We start from the raw sequence: 22,895 nt of genomic DNA on the forward strand, positions 1-22,895 counted from the left end.
CTCCGCCCCTCGTGATGTCACAGCCCGCCCCCTTAATGCAAGTCTATGGGAGGGGGCGTGATGGCCGCCACACCCCCTCCCATAAACTTGTATTGAGGGGGCAGGCTGTGACATCACAAGGGGCGGAGCCGTGACTTAACGATGCTCCGGCCCGTCATTACGCACAGAGTGAGTGTGCTCTATGCAGTAATGATAGCGGGGTGCCGCAGCGGAGATCCCGGAGGTCCCCAGCAGCAAGACCCTGGCGATCTGACATCTTATCCCCTATCCTTTGGATAGGGAATAATATGTCTAGGGGCAGAGTACCCCTTTAAGTCTTTTATCACATAATAAATCAGAAAAAAATTAATAAAAAGCGATCAAAAAATCCCATCAAAGTAAAAATAGTACTGATAAAAACTACAGATCACGGCACAAAAAAATGAGTCCTCATACATCCCTGTATACGGAAAAATAAAAAAAGTTATAGGGGTCAGAAGAGGAAAATTTTATGCATATGACTTTTGTTAAAAAAAAAAGTTTTAAAGTAAAAAATTTTTTTAACTAGGACAATAATAGAAAAACTATATAAATTGGGTATTGTTTTAATCGCATTGACCTACAGAATAAAGGTAATGTATAATTTTTTACCATAAAGTGCACTGTGTAGAAAACCAAACCCCCCAAAGCATAGGGGATAACATGTCTGATTGCTGGGGGTCTGACCGCGGGGACCCACCGCGATCTCCAGCCCGGCAATGCGGCGTTATGATGACGGAAACCTGGGGATGTTCGCCAGTCATCCAGCACTGCACCGAATGAATGGGGTGTCGCGGCAGAGAACGTGGGGTCCCCAGTAACCGGACCCCCGTGATCAGACATGTTGTCTCCTATATTTTGGATAGGACTAACATGTCTAGCAGCGGAGTACCCCTTTAAGGCCAAAATGGGCTATGTCCAACCCTACTAGCCTGAACAGCTGTCAGTTTCCCTTTAGGGACTATTCACACATACAGTATCCTGCACATATTTGAAGCTGTATTCATTTATTCAGCCATTGAAATTTTCTGCATAAAATCAGCAGCATCAACTACAGGATACTGTAGGTATGAATAGACCCTACCAGTGTTTTCCAAACAGCGTCTCCAGCTGTTGCACAACTACAACTCCCAGCATGCCCGGACAGCCAACGGCTGTCCGGGCATGCTGGGAGTTGTAGTTTTGCAACAGCTGGAGGCACACTGTTTGGAAAACACTGCCCTAAAGGGTCACTTTAAACTTGTATCAGAACTTATTTTCTGAATACATCAATAAAACACAGCTAAAAATATATATTCTGCGTAAGAATCTGCCGCACAGAGCACTGCCTCACTCAGGTCTACTCTAAACCCCGCCGTCACCAGCGTTACGTCATCGCCCTCCGCACACCACGTGATCAACAAAAAAAAACTGCAGCGTTGAACTAACCACGTGACGTGCCCCGCTGCGTCTCCGCCCCCCTTCCGTGGTTAGAATGCCCTGTTGCTAGGAGACGGAGGAAACTTCTCAGAAAGCGCCGCCGTGGACAGGTATGAGGGGAGAAGGAACAGAACGGAGTGTCAGGGGGGATTCGGGCCAGACCATTGCATTCTCAGGGGTGTCATGATAAGACAGGCTGATGGCATAAAATAAGACTGTTATTTATGGTGTGTGCAGATGCTGAGCTATCACTGGGAGGCTCTATGTAAGGGATGTGCCTGGTGTTTAATATTGATGGGTGATGGTTTTCATTGGAATTTAACCTTTTTTTTTTTTTACTTTGGTGTCTTCTGTTTATTCCCAGTCTTCTGAATATTCCTATGCATGTCATTGGGATGCAAGACCTGTTATTACTGGGGTTCTCCAATATATGGTATACTAACAGAGTACCAAGCATTATCCGGTCATCCTACCTAAACCTTGTGGGAGACGAAAAGCAACAATAATGCTGTCATCCTCATATCCCGTCCTCATGTCCTGAACTCCTATCCCGTTCTCATGTCCTGAACTCATATCCCGTCCTCATGTCCTGAACTCCTATCTCGTCCTCATGGCCTGAACTCCTATCCCGTCCTCATGTCCTGAACTCATATCCCGTCCTCATGTCCTGAACTCCTATCCCGTCCTCATGTCCTCAACTCCTATCCCGTCCTCATGTCCTCAACTCCTATCCCGTCCTCATGTCCTCAACTCCTATCCCGTCCTCATGTCCTGAACTCTTATCCCGTCCTCATGCCCTGAACTCTTATCCCGTCCTCATGCCCTGAACTCTTATCCCGTCCTCATGCCCTGAACTCCCTATCCCGTCCTCATGTCCTGAACTCATATCCCGTCCTCATGCCCTGAACTCCTATCCCGTCCTCATGTCCTGAACTCTTATCCCGTCCTCATGCCCTGAACTCCCTATCCCGTCCTCATGCCCTGAACTCATATCCCGTCCTCATGCCCTGAACTCATATCCCGTCCTCATGCCCTGAACTCATATCCCGTCCTCATGCCCTGAACTCATATCCCGTCCTCATGCCCTGAACTCCTATCCCGTCCTCATGCCCTGAACTCCTATCCCGTCCTCATGTCCTGAACTCCTATCCCGTCCTCATGTCCTTAACTCCTATCCCGTCCTCATATCCTGAACTCCTATCCCGCCCTCATGTCCTGAACTCCTATCCCGCCCTCATGTCCTGAACTCCTATCCCGTCCTCATGTCCTGAACTCCTATCCCGTCCTCATGTCCTGAACTCCTATCCCGTCCTCATGTCCTGAACTCCTATCCCGTCCTCATGTCCTGAACTTCTATCCCGTCCTCATGTCCTGAACTCATATCCCGTCCTCATGTCCTGAACTCCTATCCCGTCCTCATGTCCTGAACTCCTATCCTGTCCTCATGTCCTGAACTCCTATCCCGTCCTCATGTCCTGAACTCCTATCCCGTCCTCATGTCCTGAACTCCTATCCCGTCCTCATGTCCTGAACTCCTATCCCGTCCTCATGTCCTGAACTCCTATCCCGTCCTCATGTCCTGAACTCCTATCCCGTCCTCATGTCCTGAACTCCTATCCCGTCCTCATGTCCTGAACTCCTATCCCGTCCTCATGTCCTGAACTCATATCCCGTCCTCATGTCCTGAACTCATATCCCGTCCTCATGCCCTGAACTCCCTATCCCGTCCTCATGCCCTGAACTCCTATCCCATCCTCATGTCCTGAACTCATATCCCGTCCTCATGCCCTGAACTCCCTATCCCGTCCTCATGCCCTGAACTCATATCCCATCCTCATGTCCTGAACTCATATCCCATCCTCGTCCTGAACTCATATCCCATCCTCATGTCCTGAACTCATATCCCATCCTCGTCCTGAACTCATATCCTGTCCTCATGTCCTGAACTCCTATCCCGTCCTCATGTCCTGAACTCATATCCCGTCCTCATGCCCTGAACTCCCTATCCCATCCTCATGCCCTGAACTCATATCCCATCCTCATGTCCTGAACTCATATCCCATCCTCGTCCTGAACTCATATCCTGTCCTCTTGTCCTGAACTCATATCCCGTCCTCATGTCCTGAACTCATATCTCGTCCTTATATCCGGTCCTCATATCTGTCCTCTTGTCCGGACCTTATATCCAATCTTCATATCCTGCCCTCTTATCCCAACCTCATATCCTGTCCTCATATCCTGTTCTTATGTCTCATCCTCATATCCCTTCTTCATATCCAGACCTCATATCCTGTCTTTATATCAAGACCTCATATCAAGGCCCAATATCCCGACCTCATAGTCCATCCTCATATGCAGTCCTCACATCCCGTTTTCATACCCTTTCCTCATATCCTGACCTTATTTCCTGACCTCATATCCCATCCTTATATCCAACCCTCACATCCCATCTTCACATCTCGTTCTCATATCCTGACCTCATATCCCATTCTTATATCTTGTCCTCATATGCCGTCCTCGCATTCAATCCCCCACACTGACTATTCTCTGCACCTTAAAGGGGTACTCCTGTGGAAAACGTTCTTTTTAAAAGAAAGTTAAACAGATTTGTAAATTACTTCTATTAAAAAAATCTTAATCCATCCAGTACTTATTAGCTGCTGAATACTACAGAGGAAATGGTTTTCTTTTTGGAACACAGAGCTCTCTGCTGACATCATGACCACAGTGCTCTCTGCTGACATCTCTGTCCATTTTAAGAACTGTCCAGAGTAGAAGAAAATCCCCATAACAAACATATGCTGCTCTGAACAGTTCCTAAAATGGACAGAGATGTCAGCAGAGAGCACTGTGCTTGTGATGTCAGCAGAGAGCTCTGTGTTCCAAAAAGAAAACCATTTCCCCTGTAGTATTCAGCAGCTAATTAGTACTGAAAGGATTAAGATTTTTTAATAGAAGTAATTTACAAATCTGTCTAACTTTCTGGCACCAATTGAGGTAAAAAAAAAAAAAAAAAGTTTCCCACGGGAGTACCCCTTTAACCCCTTAAGGACGCAGGACGTAAATGTACGTCCTGGTGAGGTGGTACTTAACGCACCAGGACGTACATTTACGTCCTAAGCATAACCGCGGGCATCGGAGCGATGCCCGTGTCATGCGCGGCTGATCCCGGCTGCTGATCGCAGCCAGGGACCCGCCGGCAATGGCCGACGCCCGCGATCTCGCGGGCGTCCGCCATTAACCCCTCAGGTGCCGGGATCAATACAGATCCCGGCATTTGCGGCAGTTCGCGATTAAAATGAACGATCGGATCGCCCGCAGCGCTGCTGCGGGGATCCGATCATTCATAACGCCGCACGGAGGTCCCCTCTCCTTCCTCCGTGCGGCTCCCGGCGTCTCCTGCTCTGGTCTGTGATCGAGCAGACCAGAGCAGGAGATGACCGATAATACTGATCTGTTCTATGTCCTATACATAGAACAGATCAGTATTAGCAATCATGGTATTGCTATGAATAGTCCCCTATGGGGACTATTCAAGTGTAAAAAAAAATGTAAAAAAATGTAAAAGTGAAAGTAAAAAAAAAGTGAAAAATCCCCTCCCCCAATAAAAAAGTAAAACGTCCGTTTTTTCCTATTTTACCCCCAAAAAGCGTAAAAAACATTTTTTATAGACATATTTGGTATCGCCGCGTGCGTAAATGTCCGAACTATTAAAATAAAATGTTAATGATCCCGTACGGTGAACGGCGTGAATGAAAAAAAATTTAAAAAGTCCAAAATTCCTACTTTTTTAATACATTTTATTAAAAAAAAAATTATAAAAAATGTATTAAAAGTTTTTTATATACAAATGTGGTATCAAAAAAAAGTACAGATCATGGCGCAAAAAATGAGCCCCCTTACCGCCGCTTATACGGAAAAATAAAAAAGTTATAGGTCATCAAAATAAAGGGATTATAAACGTACTAATTTGGTTAAAAAGTTTGTGATTTTTTTTAAGTGCAACAATAATATAAAAGTATATAATAATGGGTATCATTTTAATCGTATTGACCCTCAGAATAAAGAACACATGTCATTTTTACCAGAAATTGTACGGCGTGAAAACAAAACCTTCCAAAATTAGCAAAATTGCGTTTTTCGTTTTAATTTCCCCCAAAAAATAGTGTTTTTTGGTTGCGCCATACATTTTATGATATAATGAGTGATGTCATTACAAAGGACAACTGGTCGCGCAAAAAACAAGCCCTCATACTAGTCTGTGGATGAAAATATAAAAGAGTTATGATTTTTAGAAGGCGAGGAGGAAAAAATGAAAACGTAAAAATTAAATTGTCTGAGTCCTTAAGGCCAAAATGGGCTGAGTCCTTAAGGGGTTAACTCATACTTTACCATCACGTTGGTCCAGCGGCAGAATGTTTAAAGATAATCTGATAGCTATTACACCCATACTAAACTCAATATACTGGGTTATAGTGTGGATGAATAGCTGTAAAAAGAAGCGTTACTCACTTATTTACATTATGTATCTTCGGAATCATGCCCAATAGTACTGCCATTGCGCGCATTGGAGGTGTGGAGCCGGCTGGCCAAGCTCCCCTACCTCAAAAATATTCTGTCCCACCCCACCCCCTTCAGTGACGTGAGACCTGTGGACCAGACTTTAGCTAGGTAGCAGCATGCTCATACACGCCCCCCCCCCCCCCCTCTCCTCCACAGGTCTTTCGCATGGAAGAGGGTGGGTCTGGGCGAACTATTGACAAGGCAGGGGAACTGGACGGGCTGGCTCCCCGCCTCCACTGTGTGCTTGAAGAGCAGTGGTAGCGGACTTACTAATGGGCATAACTCTGGAGATAACTAATGTAAATATACGTTAGTTATCTCCAGAGTTATGCCTATTAGTAAGTAAAACTTATTTTTACAGCTCTTCACACGCACTATAACCCAGTATGTTGGATTTAGTGCGGGTGAAATAGCTGTCAGAAATCTCTGCAGCCCTAGAGTGACGGGATTAGGAGATGTGAAAAGGAAGAAGCGGATCCATATCGTCAGATGTTAAAATGGTAGGATTTATTCCAACATACCGACACACAGAGGAACAGATTGGCGGAAGTGATGCGTTTCAAGCGCAGGTGCGCTCTTAGTCATACGTATGGTATGACTAAGAGTGCACCAGCACTTGAAATGCATCACTTCCGCCAATCTGTTCCTCTGTGTGTAGGTATATTGGAAGAAATCCTACCATTTTAACATCTAATGAGCTGGATCCGCTTCTTCCTTTTCACATTGACACACTAGTGTTGTCCTGCACTTGGATCTGTGCTCTGGTTGTCTCGTACAGGGTGAGCTGGATGTACTGCATTTCTTGGGATTAGGAGATGTACCAGAAATTCCATAGAAAATGTTACTTCCCATTCACTTCAATGGGTAGCAAAATCTGTTGCAGCAAATCTGCAGCAGAAAATATGAACGTGTGAACGTACCCTTACTATATTTTTATTTGACATATATCTGTAGCTATTTGGAAATTATGCTGGAACATACATACCTAACTAGTTACCAACATACCTGACTATCTACCTGGCTACCTAACTACCTAGACAGCTACCTACATACTTGACTATTTACCTTGCTATCTAACTGCTTACCTTTATACCTGGCTACCTACCTACACAAGTAGCTACCTACATACCTGAACCAGAAGAATGCAGCAGCACACTGCCAGCACAAAGATATAGGTGAAACATGAATATGCAGTTAAAACATGGACATCTATACAGCTATTGTGTAATAGATGCAAATGTGAAACTATGAAATAGTGAGGCACTTAGCTCGCAAATTTGTCTCCGCCGGCGGTCAAATAGCTTAGACTGTCCCACCGCGATAAGGTGGCCTCATTGGGACGGACCCTACACTGTGAATATGCCTCTGTGTGAACAGTTCAGTAACATGGCAGGGTCTGGAACATCCAAGACACCTTATATACACACCTGATAGAGGTGGGTGGGGTGCAAGGCCAACATGGAGGTAGCCACTCCCCCGTATGTGCAATACAGACAAAGAATAAGTCAGCCAGCACTTTAGTTGATACCAAACTATCCTTGTGCTGGCAGTGTGCTGCTGCATTCTTCTGTTGCTGTATATCTAGCCTAGTAGCGTGCACCTGCAGGCCAGGTCCATATAATAGTTTGGTATCAACTAAAGTGCAGGCTGACTTATTCTTTGTCTGTACCTACATACCTGACTATCTACCTTGCTACCTAACTACTTACCCTTTTTCCTGGCTACCTATCTGCCATACTTACCACCTAGCTAGCTACCTACATACCTGACTATCTACCTGGCTACCTGACTAACTAGCTACATTTATATCTGGCTACCTAACTACCTACAAAGCTGACTATCTTCCTGGCTGCAGGATTACATGTAAATATATTTAATACAATAATTTTGCCAAGAATTGGCTTCTCTCCATCAGGACTATCTATAGACAGGAGTCTTCCTTCTTTCTTTCTATGCAAACTAAAGCAGTTCCCAGAGATGTTTTTGTTGATTATGCCCAATCTCAAGATAGGTCCTAAACATCAGATTAGTGCAGTCTGACACCAGACACCCCACGGATCAGCTTTTTGCCAGGGCCGCAACACCTGCATAAACAGAGATCAGAGACAAAAGCAAACAACCCTGTATACAGTGTATGGTGCTGTCTGCTTCTGTCTCTGTCCCCTATATATGCAGGTGCTGCAACTTTGACAAACAAGTGATCGGTGGGTTTCACTCCACCAGTCAGATCACTCATCAATAAATAACTCCTGGAAAACCCCTTTCAGGGTAGGGTCATACGTGCCGTATTTTGCCGCACATTTTCTGAAGTCAATGGGTAGCAAAATCAGCTGCAGAAAATATGCAGCAAAATATGGCACGTGTGACCCTACCCTTAAAGAATTTTTCATTGAGACCCCCAGTTACCCCAAGAACAGGAATTTTGGACCTGCCACTGGTAGCGATGGCAGTCTATTAATATTATCTGTCACTTACGTAAGTGAAGAGCGACCTTGCATGGACAGCCTCCATTGGTGTATGGGAATAAAACTGTCCCTTATTACTCTTTTATTTCATGTTGACACTAAGTCATGGGCTTTTACTTTTATTTATTTATTTATAAAAAATTTTTGCAGAAAACGCCACCATGCCGAAAAAAGGTGGAAAAAAGTCTGGCAAGTTAAGCCGTATGACTGAAGAGGAGCGATTACTCTACATGCAACAGAAGATGATGGCAGAAGAAGAACAGAATAAAAAGAAAGAAGATATGTTGATGCAGTTCCTGAAGGTATTTGTTCATATGTGTTATTCACAGTCCCTAATAATTGTGGCAGCTATTTGCTAAGATGGAGTCCGAAAATGTTAATTCCTTGTTAAGCTAAAATGAGCGTAGATCAGTCTCTTTGGACTCCCATCATGTTTGAAGAGTTTTCTCATAATCGATACCCCCTGCTCTACTGTCTGCTGCTTGCAGAAGTTGTCACGCCGTTCTGTATTGGGCAGCTTCTCTACATGCTTCTACAGCAGTGTTTCCCAACCAGGGTGCCTCCAGCTGTTGCAAAACTACAATTCCCAGCATGCCCGGACAGCCTTCGGCTGTCCGGGCATGCTGGGAGTTGTAGTTTCGCAACAGCTGGAGGCACCCTGGTTGGGAAACACTGTTCTACAGACTTCATATCCCAGCTGTATTTAGTGTGAGGGCCTCTCTCGCCCTCACAAATCTGCACCATAAGCAGGATACATATGTACTGTAGTGTTTAGCCGGCACTGATGGGCATATAATGAGCAGGAAACAAGCAAAGCCCCCAATGCCACGTGAACTGTGACGTGTTGTCACAGAAGGGAGGGGGTAGGAATGTGGACAGAATGGTGTAAAACAATATGTGAACTTGTCACAGGAAAACTACAGAACTTTCAAGCACTGGCAATTGCATTGAAAGCTACATAAGGTTCTGAAGGAAAGTAAAAAAGCATATTAGTCATATTTTTTATTCCAAAGGGACCCTGTCACCACCAAAACTCCCCAAAGCTACAGTAAATAGTTCAGAAGGCGGTGATTTAATTTAATATTTTTTTTTTTATCTTGCTACTCACTTGTGTCCCCCCCCAATGTAAGCCTGTAAATGTAGGAGTCTAAGTAGTCCCCTCCATTACATTACTGAGATTAAAGGGGGTATCCACCATAAGGTGATTTTAGTACGTACCTGGCAGACAGTGATGGACATGCTTAGGAAGGATCTGCGCTTGTCTTAGAGCTAAATGGCTATGTCATGAGATTACCATAACACGGTGGCTAGCTTTTTGTGAACTGATATTTCCTGTTTGACTTTTCTTTTTTGACTACAAATCCCACAATTCCATTTTCCTTCCTCCCACACATCAGCTTCCCCACCCATTGAAACATAAATGAGCTGCATCCATTCAAAAGACCTGTGGTTTTCAATCAGGGTGCCTACAGCTGTTGCATTAGTTGCAGATTGATCTCTCTCCCACCAAGCGATCGCTCCACCCATTGAAGCAGACAGGCTCCCTGTCATCAGCTGACTAGTGATGTCAGGTCTCGGCCACATTGCAACCTAGGAAAAATCTGAGACAACAGTCATTTTGTATAATGTTAAAAATATATAGTGGAGGGAAAATCACATAAGAAGTGTGAGAAAACCGTCACAAACAGGTACAGACACTATATTATGAACTACACTAACTTTACAGCCCCTGTAGCATAGTCAAATAAAAAAAATTCCTGTAATACCCCTTTAAGAAGTCCTCCTTATGAAACAGCAAGTCCTATTTGCAGGCTTGCAGTGGGTGAATGCAGGTAAGTAGAACGTTCACAATTACAAGAGCAAATGTAAGGTGTGCAGTGATGCATACAGTGTACATACAAGAATATACAATATGTACAGGAGCAGGGACTCCTGTCTATTGCCAAACTCCCTGTTCCTGCACAGTAGTAGTTGACAATGCATACACTGTATTGTAGTGTTCCATGGAAACAGAGTAGCATGCTGTCAATCATGTTGGCATCTGCTACATCTGTGTAGCCCGTTTGAGTGCTCTAATGCAGGATAAAGCCAGTCGGTAAAAAAGCGGAAAGCTAAAATAAGGCTACGATCACACTGCCGGCTGCCTCTGGCAGTGTGAAGCCCGTTATTTTAGGATCGAGAAAAGCCGGAGAAAAAATAGTGCTTGCACTGTTGTTTTTTCCTGGCCTAACACTGACACAAGGAACAGGGCTCATCTTATTTTTATTTTCAGCGAAAGTATTATTACTGCAGGGCGACTGCACTGAACAAAATCTGTCCTCTGTAATCTGTTGCAAGCCGTCCATTGGACTACTGCACTGCTCAGGTTCGGGGACAATACTTGCCTTGTCCCGGGTGTTGAAAACTCACACTGCACCACTGCACTCAGCCTCCTCTGGCCAGCATCCAGTTGCTGAAGTTAATTGAGAAGCGGAAAACAGACAAGACGGACGATGTAGTGGAGTTTGTTTAGCGTTTAATGGATGTTTAGAGCAGTGCTTTTTCTGTAACTCTGGTACAGTGGTCCCTCAAGTTACAATATTAATTGGTTCCAGGACGACCATTGTATGTTGAAACCATTGTATGTTGAGACCATAACTCTATGGAAACCTGGTAATTGGTTCTGAAGCCACCAAAATGTCATCCAAAAATAGGAAAAAGTGAGGATTAAAGAAAAATAAGTAGATAACTAATATAGATAAAGCAACATCGTACATATAAAAGTAAGAAAGATCTGCTGGGAGCTGTAAATCAATGTCTATGTCAGTGTTTCCCAACCAGGGTACCTCCAGCTGTTTCAAAACTACAACTCCCAGCATGCCCGGACAGCCGTTGGCTGTCCAGCCATGCTGGGAGTTGTAGTTTTGCAACAGCTGGAGGCACCCTGGTTGGGAAACAATGGTTTATGTAGAGGACAGGAGCTTCTTCAGGGTCCTATACAGTACACACAGTGTCCCAAATGGAGCCGCCCTCACTTGGTGTCCTAAGGAGCAACTAACCCTGGCACAGGTAAGGAGTAGTACAGAACTTGTAGTTCCTCCCTGTACTGTAGGGGGCGCTACCATTCAGTGCTTGTACTTCAGTAATAGAGGTGATATACCAGTGAATGCCCATTCTGATTGGTCAGTTCCTCCAGTTGTGACAGGTATCACAGATCTGGACTGTCCGTACATTGTATGGCGAGTCTGGTTTCAAGTTACGATGATCCAGAAAAAAACATTGTATGTTTAAACTATTGTATGTTGAGGCCATTGTAAGTTGAGGGATCGCTGTACAGTTAGAAGAAAGGCACTTATGCCCATGGGGTGTGCCTGGTGTATCAGTTTAGATGGGCTGCTCTGTTATAAGAATAGATTTGCAGTAATGCAAGTAAATTAAAGTTAAGAAAAACTTTGGCTACTGAGGGGATTGAGTTTTTTCAATGATTGAAACTATTATATGCACTGGATGATGTCATTCTCCTCACTGTAAGGTTTTAGTTCAGATGATTGATGTGTGATGTTGAGCTCCACAATATGAATCCATCATCCCTGCCATCTCTTATTGCTGTAGAAATCATTTGGCTCCATGCTGCCTGTGGACTATTGCGGCTCTGTGAGAGTCTACAATGAGAACTAGAAATAGCTGAATGATCATCTGATCAATGTCATCAATTGATATTTGCCTTTTTGCTCCATATTGTTCGGCCTTAATAGCGGATATAAAAGAGGAAGTCTTAAATGACTTACTGTAAATCAGGAGACCATTATGAATGTTGCTGAATGCTCTAATGTTGTCTTTGTGTTTCATTATTTGGTATTTTGTTACAATGGTTCCCCTTGTATAGGACAAACTTGCTAAAGAAGAGCAAAGCAGCAAAATGAATCTGAACAAGCTAAACGTACAGTGGCGTTCTGTACTACGAGAGGTGAAAGCCAAAGAGCTGCGCAAAGATATAGAGATTCTCCATCAAACATTTGAAAGAGTTGTGGACTGCAAAGATAATGTCATCAAGGTGAGAATCCGCTAACATTAGTCATTATTCCACAAAAATAGTCACCTCCGCTGTGTGTGCACTGTGAGGCCCTCACACAAACAGTTTGTACTTCACATAACACACTACACAATACTTTTAAAAGCAGTTCTTTATGAAAAATGGACGCGTTACATTTCTTAACAACACACAACATATGTGTCTTAGGCTAAGTTTCCACTTGGTTTTTTTCTGGCACTTTTTGGAATACTGCCGCTGCAGTTTATGAGCCAAAGCCAGAAATGTATTCAAAAGGAATAGGACATATAAAGGAAGCACTTACACTTCTCCTCCCTTATGTATCCACTTCTAACTTTGGCTCAAAAACTGCAGTGGCCGTATTCCAAAAACTGCCAGAAAAAAACCCAAGTGGAAACTTAGCCTTATAGAGTACGGTGCTGTTGATATGTATGAGTTTGCATTACAAGCAATCATTCGCAAGAGTTTGCAGATCAGGCATTGTTACCCTCCAGTCTAATTTCATGTTACCAAGCAGCAGTCCAAACATATTTGAGCTGCTGATCTATAAACAGCACAGTATAGGAATTATTTATTAGCTTGTCTGAAATTACAATGGGAAACAGAATTTACAACAGTTTTAGTTTTTGTAGGGCACATAGAAACACAGAAGGATGGTCCATCCAGTCCGCCCATATCTTATTTCTTTTTTTACTTTTATCTTGGGATAAATATATATTTAGTGTGGATTTTCCAACCACATCTACTGGAAGTTTGTGGGAACATGTGTATACAGTTAAGAACCATTTGGCTTATCTAGTCTGCCCAAAATTCTGAATCCTATGAATAGTCCCTGGCCCTATCTTATATGAAGGATAGCCTTATGCTTATCCCATTCATGCTTAAACTCCTTCACTGTATTTGCAGCGACCACTTCTGCAGGAAGGATATTTCATGCATCCACTACTCTCTCAGTAAAGTCATACTTATAACTGCATACACCCTTTCTCAAAGTTTTGGTTTGGCACTTTGCTGTTCCAGCATGACTGTGTCCCAGTGCACAAAGCAAGGTCCATAAAGACACGAGTGTGTGAGTTTGTGGAAAAACTTGATTGGTCAGAATAGAGCCCTGACCTCATTAAAGGAGTACTCCGCCCCTAGACATCTTATCTCCTATCCAAAGGATAGGGGATAAGATGTCTGATCGTGGGGGTCCCGCAGCTGGGACCCCCGCGATCTTTCCTGCAGCACCTGTCACGCCCCCTCCCATAGGCTTGCATTGAGCGGGCGGGGCATGACATCACAAGAGGCGGAGCCGTGATGTCACGATACCCCGACCCCTGTATCGCCCGTCATCAGCCACAGAGCGAACTTTGGTCCGTTCAGCTCATGAATGGGGGTGCTGCAGGAGAGATCGCAGGGGTCCCCAGCGGTGTCTGATCGCAGGGGTCCCCCGCGATAAGACATCTTATCTCCTATCCTTTGGATTGGGGATGAGATGTCTTTAAATGCCCCTTCAAATAAAGTTTTGTGAGCCAGACCCTCTTGTCCAGCATCAGTGTCTGACCTCACAAATGCTCTTCTGGATGAATGGGCAAAAATTCCCACAGACACCTCCAAAATCTTGTTAAAAGTCTTTGCAGAATAGTGGAGGCTGTTATAACTGCAAAGGGAACACAACTCCATATTAGTGCCTATGCATTTAGAATGTGATGTCCTAAAAACTCCTGTAGGTGTAATGTGCAGGTGTCCTTATACTTTTATCCATATAGTGTAATAATGTATATAAATACTGGATTCAAATAAAATATTATCTCTCCTTCCAGTCTCTAATAAAAGACGTAGATGAGGCAGAAGAGCAGTACACACATGCCCTGCGCAGTCACCTCCAGAACATTGACCAGTTATTGGAGCTGCAGAGAGAGCGCCTTGACCTGCTGCAGGAGGAGTACCAGCAGGAGTTGGATGCTGTACAGAAGGAATTTGATACGGAGAGGTTGGTATATTGCCTGCAGTATATTAATAAAATAAGAGGATACTATAAATGACATGATCCATGGCAAACGGGAAAACATTGTTCCCATAGTAGATTATTAAATCGGTATGTGCCGCTGTATTGGAATTGCGTTGACATTTTTAAGAATATATTTCTTCTAGCCTGCATAAATAGACATTGCTATTGCATCTTCTGAGACATAAAGTGAGCTGCTACACTTTAGTTTAGGTTCAGTCTATGTCATAAATGTATCTGCCCAACTCCCACGACAATGCCGGCTTCTCAGAGACGCCATCTAGAGCAGTGTTTCCCAACTAGTGTGCCTCCAGCTGTTGCAAAACTACAACTCCCAGCATCCCCGGACAGCCTTCGGCTGTCCGGGGATGCTAGGAGTTGTAGTTTTGCAACAGCTGGAGGCACACTAGTTGGGAAACACTGATCTAGAGTGTCATTCTGTTGCCTCGATGACCATCCTTTATGATGGCAGTGCTTCAGTGGGCAGAGATGCCACGCCAATCAGACTTGGTGTTGGCATCCCATGCTCTCTCAAGGCAAAATAAACAAATGGGCGGCTGCTGGCCGCAGCATCTTTCCCAGGACTCGGGTTCTTGAGCTATTGCTGTACTGTATGATCATCCGGACTCTGACTTTCTGCCTTCTGGATCCTGATTTGAACCTTGAGGCGACCTCCTGTTTTGACCTAGTTTCATGTATTGTTTGGATTTTGTCTTGGTTCTGATGCATGCCTGCTGATTCTGACCCCTGGCTTGTTTCTGTTTTTCCTCTGACATAGATGCGCTTGTTTGGCTCTGACATGGTCTGCTTTTGTTGAGCCCCTTAGTCAGTTTAGGGACCTTTTGTTGGGCCCCTTGCAATTGCCCAGTTGAGGGCCTACCGTTACAGAAGATCATTCAAGTAGGTACGCACTTGCCCTGTTTCTCCAGTGGAATTGTATTTCCTCCTATAAAGAAGTGTGTTTTGGAACAGAAGTTTGTTGTGTAAATGGTAAGCCCTCGCTTGCAGGGTCCTCTTTCCCTCTTCATCAGCCTGTCATTCACTTCACTCATGTCTATTGTACTTGATTTTATGTTATGATAATAATTAATAATAATAATAATAATAATAATATATGTTTGCATGTCCCTTGATGGCTTTCCTTCCAATGCTTAAGTGGTTCAGTTCACACTAGCATCATATATTCACCGCTGCAATCTCTTTTTCGATGGATCCATCATGGCATTAGTGTTTTTGATAGCAAGAATAACAGTGTTCAATGCACAGAAAACAGCTGAATAGTTCACTTTTACAGGAGTCGAGCTTTAGTAAATAGGCAAGCCTGTTACGCAGTGAATGGTGCAAACTGCTCCGAGTCCCATCCATAGAGCAATTCTGAAAAGAAAAGGAAAAAAGGGGCGCGCTCCTAGTGTGATACCGTTGGTGTATAGCGGGCACGTGCGAGTTAATGCACCTTACCGTAGTGGGTTGTGCTGCGGGCACAACACCTTTGTCTGCCTTCAGAATCGCATGAAGCCGTTGGTATCCCGAGTCTGAGATCCTAGCGTACGGCGGTGTTAGGTAGGTGGCTTCCTCTGCATCCTTAACCGTGACTGTCAGGTCCGGATTAAACGTGTAGAAAAACCACACCGGAGGAGGCGCCGTATCTCATCCCATTTTTTTCTCCCAATTTCTATAGAGCAATTCTGGACACAGCAGCCCTGCAGAACAGCTTATCGCTGGGGGCTCCGGGGTTTTCGGCACATCACCGATCGGTTACTGATGGTCTACCTGAAGCAGTGTTTCCCAATCAGGGTGCCTGCAGATGTGCCAAAACTACAACTCCCAGCTAAAGGCTGTCTGCGCATGCTGGGAGTTGTAGTTTTGCAACACCTGGAGGAACCCTGGTTGGGAAACACTGACCTGAAGGATAGGCCATCAGTTAATCTTGGATGGAAAAGCTGCTAAACCCCCGACAGGACTTCCTTATCATATTTCTACACCCCTAGCATTTTTAGTGTTCAAAATTTAAAAGACTTTTCTGTAGATAAATTGCTCCAACCCAAAAGGCCTAGAACATGTATCCATGCACTGTACACTTGCATATAGCTTGCATGTTTTATTTACTGCAGAGGCAATATAGTTAACCATTGTACTGTTTTACCACATTTCTATTCATTTATTGAAATATGATGATATAGCTCCTAGAATTAAGCAAGTATACACTAAGATGTGCTGTGGATTGTTCCGCAGTATTGATTCTTTTCTTTCGGGAAGGAGGCTCTTTAAATATTGCATTGCCTATGCATTTCCTGCTATATGACTACTAACATAATCTTTAATCTTCTAGTGAGAACTGTTTCCTAAAGCATTTACATACGTTGGCATTGTATATTGATTTTTAAGTGCAAAAGAACTTTCCTGAATTTATTTGATCGTGTGCTCATTTTATGCGATAAGCCAGCACCAAAGTTTGTGTATGTGCTGACATCTAGCGGGGAGGCAGTATTGTATTTTAGCGGTATCAATTATCTGAAGCTGTAAAATTTTTTTTTTTTAAATGCCACTTGTCTAATCTTGTGTAGGTCTCCCTCATACCATCTAAACAGATTTAAAGGGGTTATCCAGCATAAGGTGATTTTAGTACATACCTGGCAGACAGTAATGGACATGCTTAGGAAGGATCTGCGCTTGTCTTGGGGCTAAATGGCTATGTCATGAGATTACCGGAACACTATGGCTATCTTTTTGTGAATTGGCATTTCCTGTTTTCAGTTTTCTTGTTTGCCTACAAATCCCATGATACCATTTTCCTCCTTCCCACACATCAGCCACCTTACCCATTGAAACATAAATGATCTGCAGACCTGAGGTTTTCAATAAGGGTGCCTACAGCTGTTGCATTACTTGCAGATTGCTCTCTCCACCCATTGAAGCAGACAGGCTCCCTGTCATCAGCTGACTAGTGATGTCAGGTCTCGGCCGCATTGCAAGCTGGGAAAAATCTGAGACAACAGTCATTTTGTATGCTGTCAAAAAATAAATATTGGGGTGAAAATCACATAAGAATTGTGAGAACACTGTCACACACAGGTAAAGATACAATATTATGAACTACACTAACTTTACAGCCCCTGTAGCATAGTCAAATAAAAAAAATCCTGGAATACCCCTTTAATTCTTTGGGGCAGGTATTCCAGAAGACCTATGAAGGTGCTCTGTGGTATCTGTCACCAAGATTCCTTAAAGGGTACCTTTCATCAAAAAAAACTTTTGATATATTATAGATTAATGTATGCAGAATAACTTTCCAATAGCATGTTATTAAAAAATATGCTTCTTTCTATTTCATTTTCCACTCTGAAAAAATGTCCACCTGGGGTCTCCCTACCAGTCCTTTTATTATAGATTTCTGACTCATGCTGGAGTCCTAAATCTCAGACTGCAGCCGGAACACAGACAAACTCCCCACTGCTCCCTTCCATGTTTCTGACACTGCCACTGCCGGCCCGAAGATCACATGGGGGCTCCAGCGGTGGGACCCCCGCGATCTAACATCTTATCCCCTTTCCTTTGGATAGGGGATAAGATGTTTACAGCGGAGTACTCCTTAAGCACTTGACTTGCTTTCACCACTGCTTTCTCTGATGTGCTATGGACCAGATCATATATTTCATGATAAAAATAAATGCATGTATTCTTAAGAAAAAGGTGCTGCTCCATGTGACGGTATTATTAATGGTGCAAGACCATATGTAGACCATATTAGTACGTTTTTACATCCACCATAACAGTAGCTTTTTAGATTTGCCCTGAAAAAAAACAATTATGTTTCCATAGCTCAAAGGGATAATGTGCTCAGTGTGCTTGTCACTTCTTTACTACGTATTATTGTCTTCCACAGAAATCTGATCATTGAGCAGTCCGAGAAGGAAATCTCATATCTACAGAATGTGATGCTGGCCATGGATCAGAATACGCTTGAAAGTGAGAATGAAGCCAAACAAGAATTTCAGAGTATGAGGGATGATATCAAGAACAAGGTAACTGCTGGGATTCAGAGTATTATGTGGAATATAGCAGCTATTGACAGGTTGTAATTATCAGCTGAAGGAGATAGAGGTCTGAAGATTACACGTGGACTTTGCTTCATTTATTAATTTTTTGAAATCACAGTAATGTTTACCAAAACATGTAGCAAGGACGGCATGCCGTCAAGCTAAAATTGCAGTCTATTCTGAATGATACACTGCAAGAGGAGATGAGCAGATTTATTATAGTTTTGTGGACAAAGTTCCAGGATAAGTTGGGATTGATGTAAATCTGCTCATTGCATAGAATGTGTCAGCAGATAAGAACTTTTTTCCGCCTATCTAGTCTGCCCAATATTCTGAATACTATGAATATTCCCTGGCCCTATCTTATGCCTTTCCCATTCATGCTTACACTCCTTTGCTGTATTTGCAGCCACTACTTCTGCAGGAAGGATATTTCATGCATCCACTACTCTGATATGACTGCAGAAACCTTTGCTCCTCTAATATAAAAAGATGTCCTCTTGTAGTAGTTTTTCTTCTTTTAAATATTCTTTCCTCCTTTACCATTTCCACCTCTCACCAGTCCGGTATAATTTATCGGCTATCTCTCTCCCCCCCCCCCTGGCCAAGCAGAAGCCGCTGCAGATCAATGATTTAAAGCGGGCGCTTTAAATCAATGAACTGCAGTGGCTTTTGCAGGGCCTGAGACCGCCGCCGCCACCCGCTTCTCTCCCTTCCTGAGTCCAACCACCACCGCCGCTGCACCCCCCCCTGCCGGTCACTGTGCGCACTGACAGTGACGTCGCGTTGAGGACGTCACTCGTCATTGCGCACAGCAATAGTGCAGGACGCCGCAGGAGCCAGAAGTATCGTGGACCCCGGGAACAGGTCATTATATATTTTATATTATAAAACCGGGGATGGGGGAGGCAATGGGGTAGCGGCGGCGGCGGTCTCTGGTCGGGGGGGCGGGGCATTATCGGCATATCGGCAAGATAATTGCTGATACTGATAACGTCCAAAATCGTTAATATCGGCTGATAATATCGGCCAAACCGATAATCGGTCTATCCCTACTATACACCCATGAGCACTTCCCCCTCTACTGCTAATACCTATCCCTATACACCCAAGCTTTCTGCTAGCATTTCCTTCTGCTCTATTACATTGCCTATCTTTAAAGGGGTTATCCCACAAACATTGTAATTTTTCCTATATGCCCTGGCTGCCAGAATAAAAATATTAACTTACCTTCCGCCGCTCTTCCAGTGCTGCTGGAATTGCTTTCCTGTCATGTGACCCGTCCTTATTCATAGTTTTAGTGCCCGACACGTCACACTGTGGTTCAGCTTATCGCTGGCTGCAGTGATGTCCTGCCTCAGCCGGTGATAGACTGAGTGGCATTGTGATGTAACAGGCCACAGGGTCGGCCTTCTTCCTGTTGCCGTTACATCACACTGCAGCAAAAATACCATTAGTGTATGAACAGTATAAATGCCTGAGCATATGAACAGTATAAATGCCTGAGCATATGAACAGTATAAATGCCTGAGCGTATGAACCGTATACATGTCATGAACATATGAACTGGTAACAATGTCAAAGTGTATAAACAGTATAAATGCCATAAGCGTATGAACAGTATAAATGCCATAAGTGTAAGAACAGTATAAATACCATGAGCATATAAACAGTATAAATGCCATGAGCGTATGAATCGTATAAATGCCATGAAACGTATGAAATGGTATAAATGCCAAAGCGTATAAACAGTATAAATGCCATGAGCGTATAAACTGTATAAATTACATGAGCGTATAAACTGTAAAAATGTCATGAGCGTTTAAACAGTATGAATGCCATTAAGGTGTAAATAGCATAAATGCCATGAGCGTATGAACAATATAAATTCTATGAGCGTATAACAGTGTAAATATCATAAGCGTATGAACAGTGTAAATGCCATAAGCGTATTAAGAGTAAAATGCCATGAGCGTGTGAACAATATAAATGCCATGAGCGTATGAACAGTATAAATGCCATGAGCGTATGAACAGTATAAATGCCTTGAGCGTATGAACAATATAAATGCCATTAGCGTATGAACAATATAAATGCCATTAGCATATGAACAATATAAATGCCATGAGCTTATGAACAGTATAAATGCCATGAGCGTATAAACAGTATAAATGCCATGAGCGTATGAACAGTATAAATGCCACGAGCGTATGAACAGTATAAATGCCACGAGCGTATGAACAGTATAAATGCCACGAGCGTATGAACAATATAACTATGAGCGTATGAATAGTATAAATTGCCATGAGCGTATGAACCGTATACATGCCATGAGCGTATCAACAGTATATATGCCACGAGCGTATGAAACAAACAACAAAAAACGTGGTCTCAAATGGCTGGAGGTGCTCAACCCCAAATGCGGTTGTGCATTTATACTGGGGGAGCAGATCCTGCCCTTGTAGTCCGTTGCTAGGGGCGATCCCCAGCATAAAAATGCATACAATGGAGGATGCCTGCAGCGGACTACAAGTGCCACAATAGAATCCTACACCAGATAAACGGTGTGGATGTGTAACAATTAGAATACAATACAGGAATATGGGTGCACTACTGTGGTAGATGTAAACAATACATTGGCTATCCCTCAACACTGATGTTAAAATTGAGACATTCGCCAGTGTATCCTTATATGAAGGACACACCAGAGCCCGCACACCAACGCCAAGGTTTCTCAAATTGGTGCGAGACCTAACGCTAATCCTACCTGTGCTTGATAAGCAAAACAGGGGCCAGTGGGCAATTACGGCAGCATTCGGTTGACTCACAACTTCCTTCCAGATACCCTCCAGCGTGACTGAGCACACATGCAATGGGAGGAGGGAGGCAAGCTGCAAGCCCCACCTGAGTTGGCTAATATGGGTGCCTGGCCTCACAGGTGCTACCTTAATGCTGCCTTGTAGATATTCAAGGCGCATTAATGTTGGAGTTTACACACCTCCAAATATAAAATTTAAACAAACAACAAAAAAATTTGCCCACTGGCCCCTGTTTTGCTTATCAAGCACAGGTAGGATTAGCGTTAGGTCTCGCACCAATTTGAGAAACCTTGGCGTTGGTGTGCGGGCTCTGGTGTGTCCTTCATATAAGGATACACTGGCGAATGTCTCAATTTTAACATCAGTGTTGAGGGATAGCCAATGTATTGTTTACATCTACCACAGTAGTGCACCCATATTCCTGTATTGTATTCTGAGCGTATGAAACAGTATAAATGCTAAGAGCATAAGAACAATGGAAATGCCATGAGCGTGTGAACAAATAGCAATGCCATGATCGTATAAGCAGTATTAATGCCATGAGCAGTATGACTGCCACGAGCATATGAACTGTATAAAAGCCATGAGCATATGAGCAATATAAATTCTATAAATGTATAACTGTATGCACAGGTTAATATCAGATGTAAATGTGAGAATGTGCGAAAGATATGCTACAAAATTGTCTCATTGGCAGACAAGCCAAGGTGTGCCAACAAATGACATTAGCCTGTATAATAACGTGCCCCTCATAAGTAAATGAGTGACCAGTATATACACAATGCGTGAATCTATATCCTGTATTGTAAGAGCAACGAAGACACAGGGGATTAGACAACATCCTTAATTTTTTTTTTTTTTTAGCATGCCATAGTTAAATATACATGAGAATCGTAGCCACTGTATGCATGGTATAAGACTTGCCGTGACCGAACGCATGATACATGTGTTATGAAGTCTGTATACCCAGTATAAAAAAAACGTATGCAAGGTATATGTGTTGTAATGTCCGCATAATGTAGAGATGTATGCATGGAATAGTGATGTATGTTGTATGGTAGCGTGTCTAAGCTATGTGTACTAGTGAATGTGCCTGGTATATGTATGCATGTACGCTATATGTATGCAAAGTACGAATTATATAACATACCCAAGGTATGGCAACATATCGCAGCCATGTGACTACTTTATGGATGGAGTGATGGGAAAGTACTGTTGTCATGAGGATGCCCTTTGGCATGCCAGCAGCACAATGAAATTGAATATATATCATAGTGAAGAGCTTGTAAAGTATGCATGCATAACATGTTGTTAGGCAGTGTTACTATGAAGTGCCCTATGTGTTTATGACCCTGCAGGCCAAAAACACGTAAAATACAGAATGAAAAAATACTGTGCCCACATCCTGCGTGCTGTTAATGAGAGTCCCCTATGGAGCCAATAATCTGTAGAAGAAATAAAGAGAGTACCTACAGATTACTGACTCTTCGTGGACTGAACGCAAGAGCCAAACCAGCGCTCTGCCCGACACACCAAGGGCAGCACTGGAGCATG

At 43.4% G+C, this 22,895-nt stretch overlaps 1 protein-coding gene across 4 annotated transcripts in view; it reads left to right on the plus strand.

The window, feature by feature from the left end:
- The first annotated feature begins 1,424 nt into the window (after window positions 1-1,424).
- The window catches only part of CCDC65 (coiled-coil domain containing 65), a 46,763-nt gene continuing 25,292 nt past the window's right edge, over window positions 1,425-22,895 (plus strand). Inside the window, exons 1-5 of one of the 4 annotated variants that reach the window (XM_056562253.1) lie at window positions 1,425-1,547; window positions 8,616-8,767; window positions 12,331-12,498; window positions 14,301-14,470; window positions 18,369-18,507. In XM_056562253.1, coding sequence (XP_056418228.1) covers window positions 8,627-8,767; window positions 12,331-12,498; window positions 14,301-14,470; window positions 18,369-18,507 — 618 coding nt within the window. In that variant the 5' untranslated portion in view covers window positions 1,425-1,547; window positions 8,616-8,626. Of the gene's footprint in view, window positions 1,703-1,849; window positions 1,871-8,615; window positions 8,768-12,330; window positions 12,499-14,300; window positions 14,471-18,368; window positions 18,508-22,895 lie in introns of those variants that run through there. The other 3 variants (XM_056562254.1, XM_056562255.1, XM_056562256.1) reach the window with 3 other exon arrangements.

Source organism: Hyla sarda, chromosome 2 (genome assembly GCF_029499605.1).
Source record: "Hyla sarda isolate aHylSar1 chromosome 2, aHylSar1.hap1, whole genome shotgun sequence".
Taxonomy (NCBI): Eukaryota; Metazoa; Chordata; class Amphibia; order Anura; family Hylidae; genus Hyla; species Hyla sarda.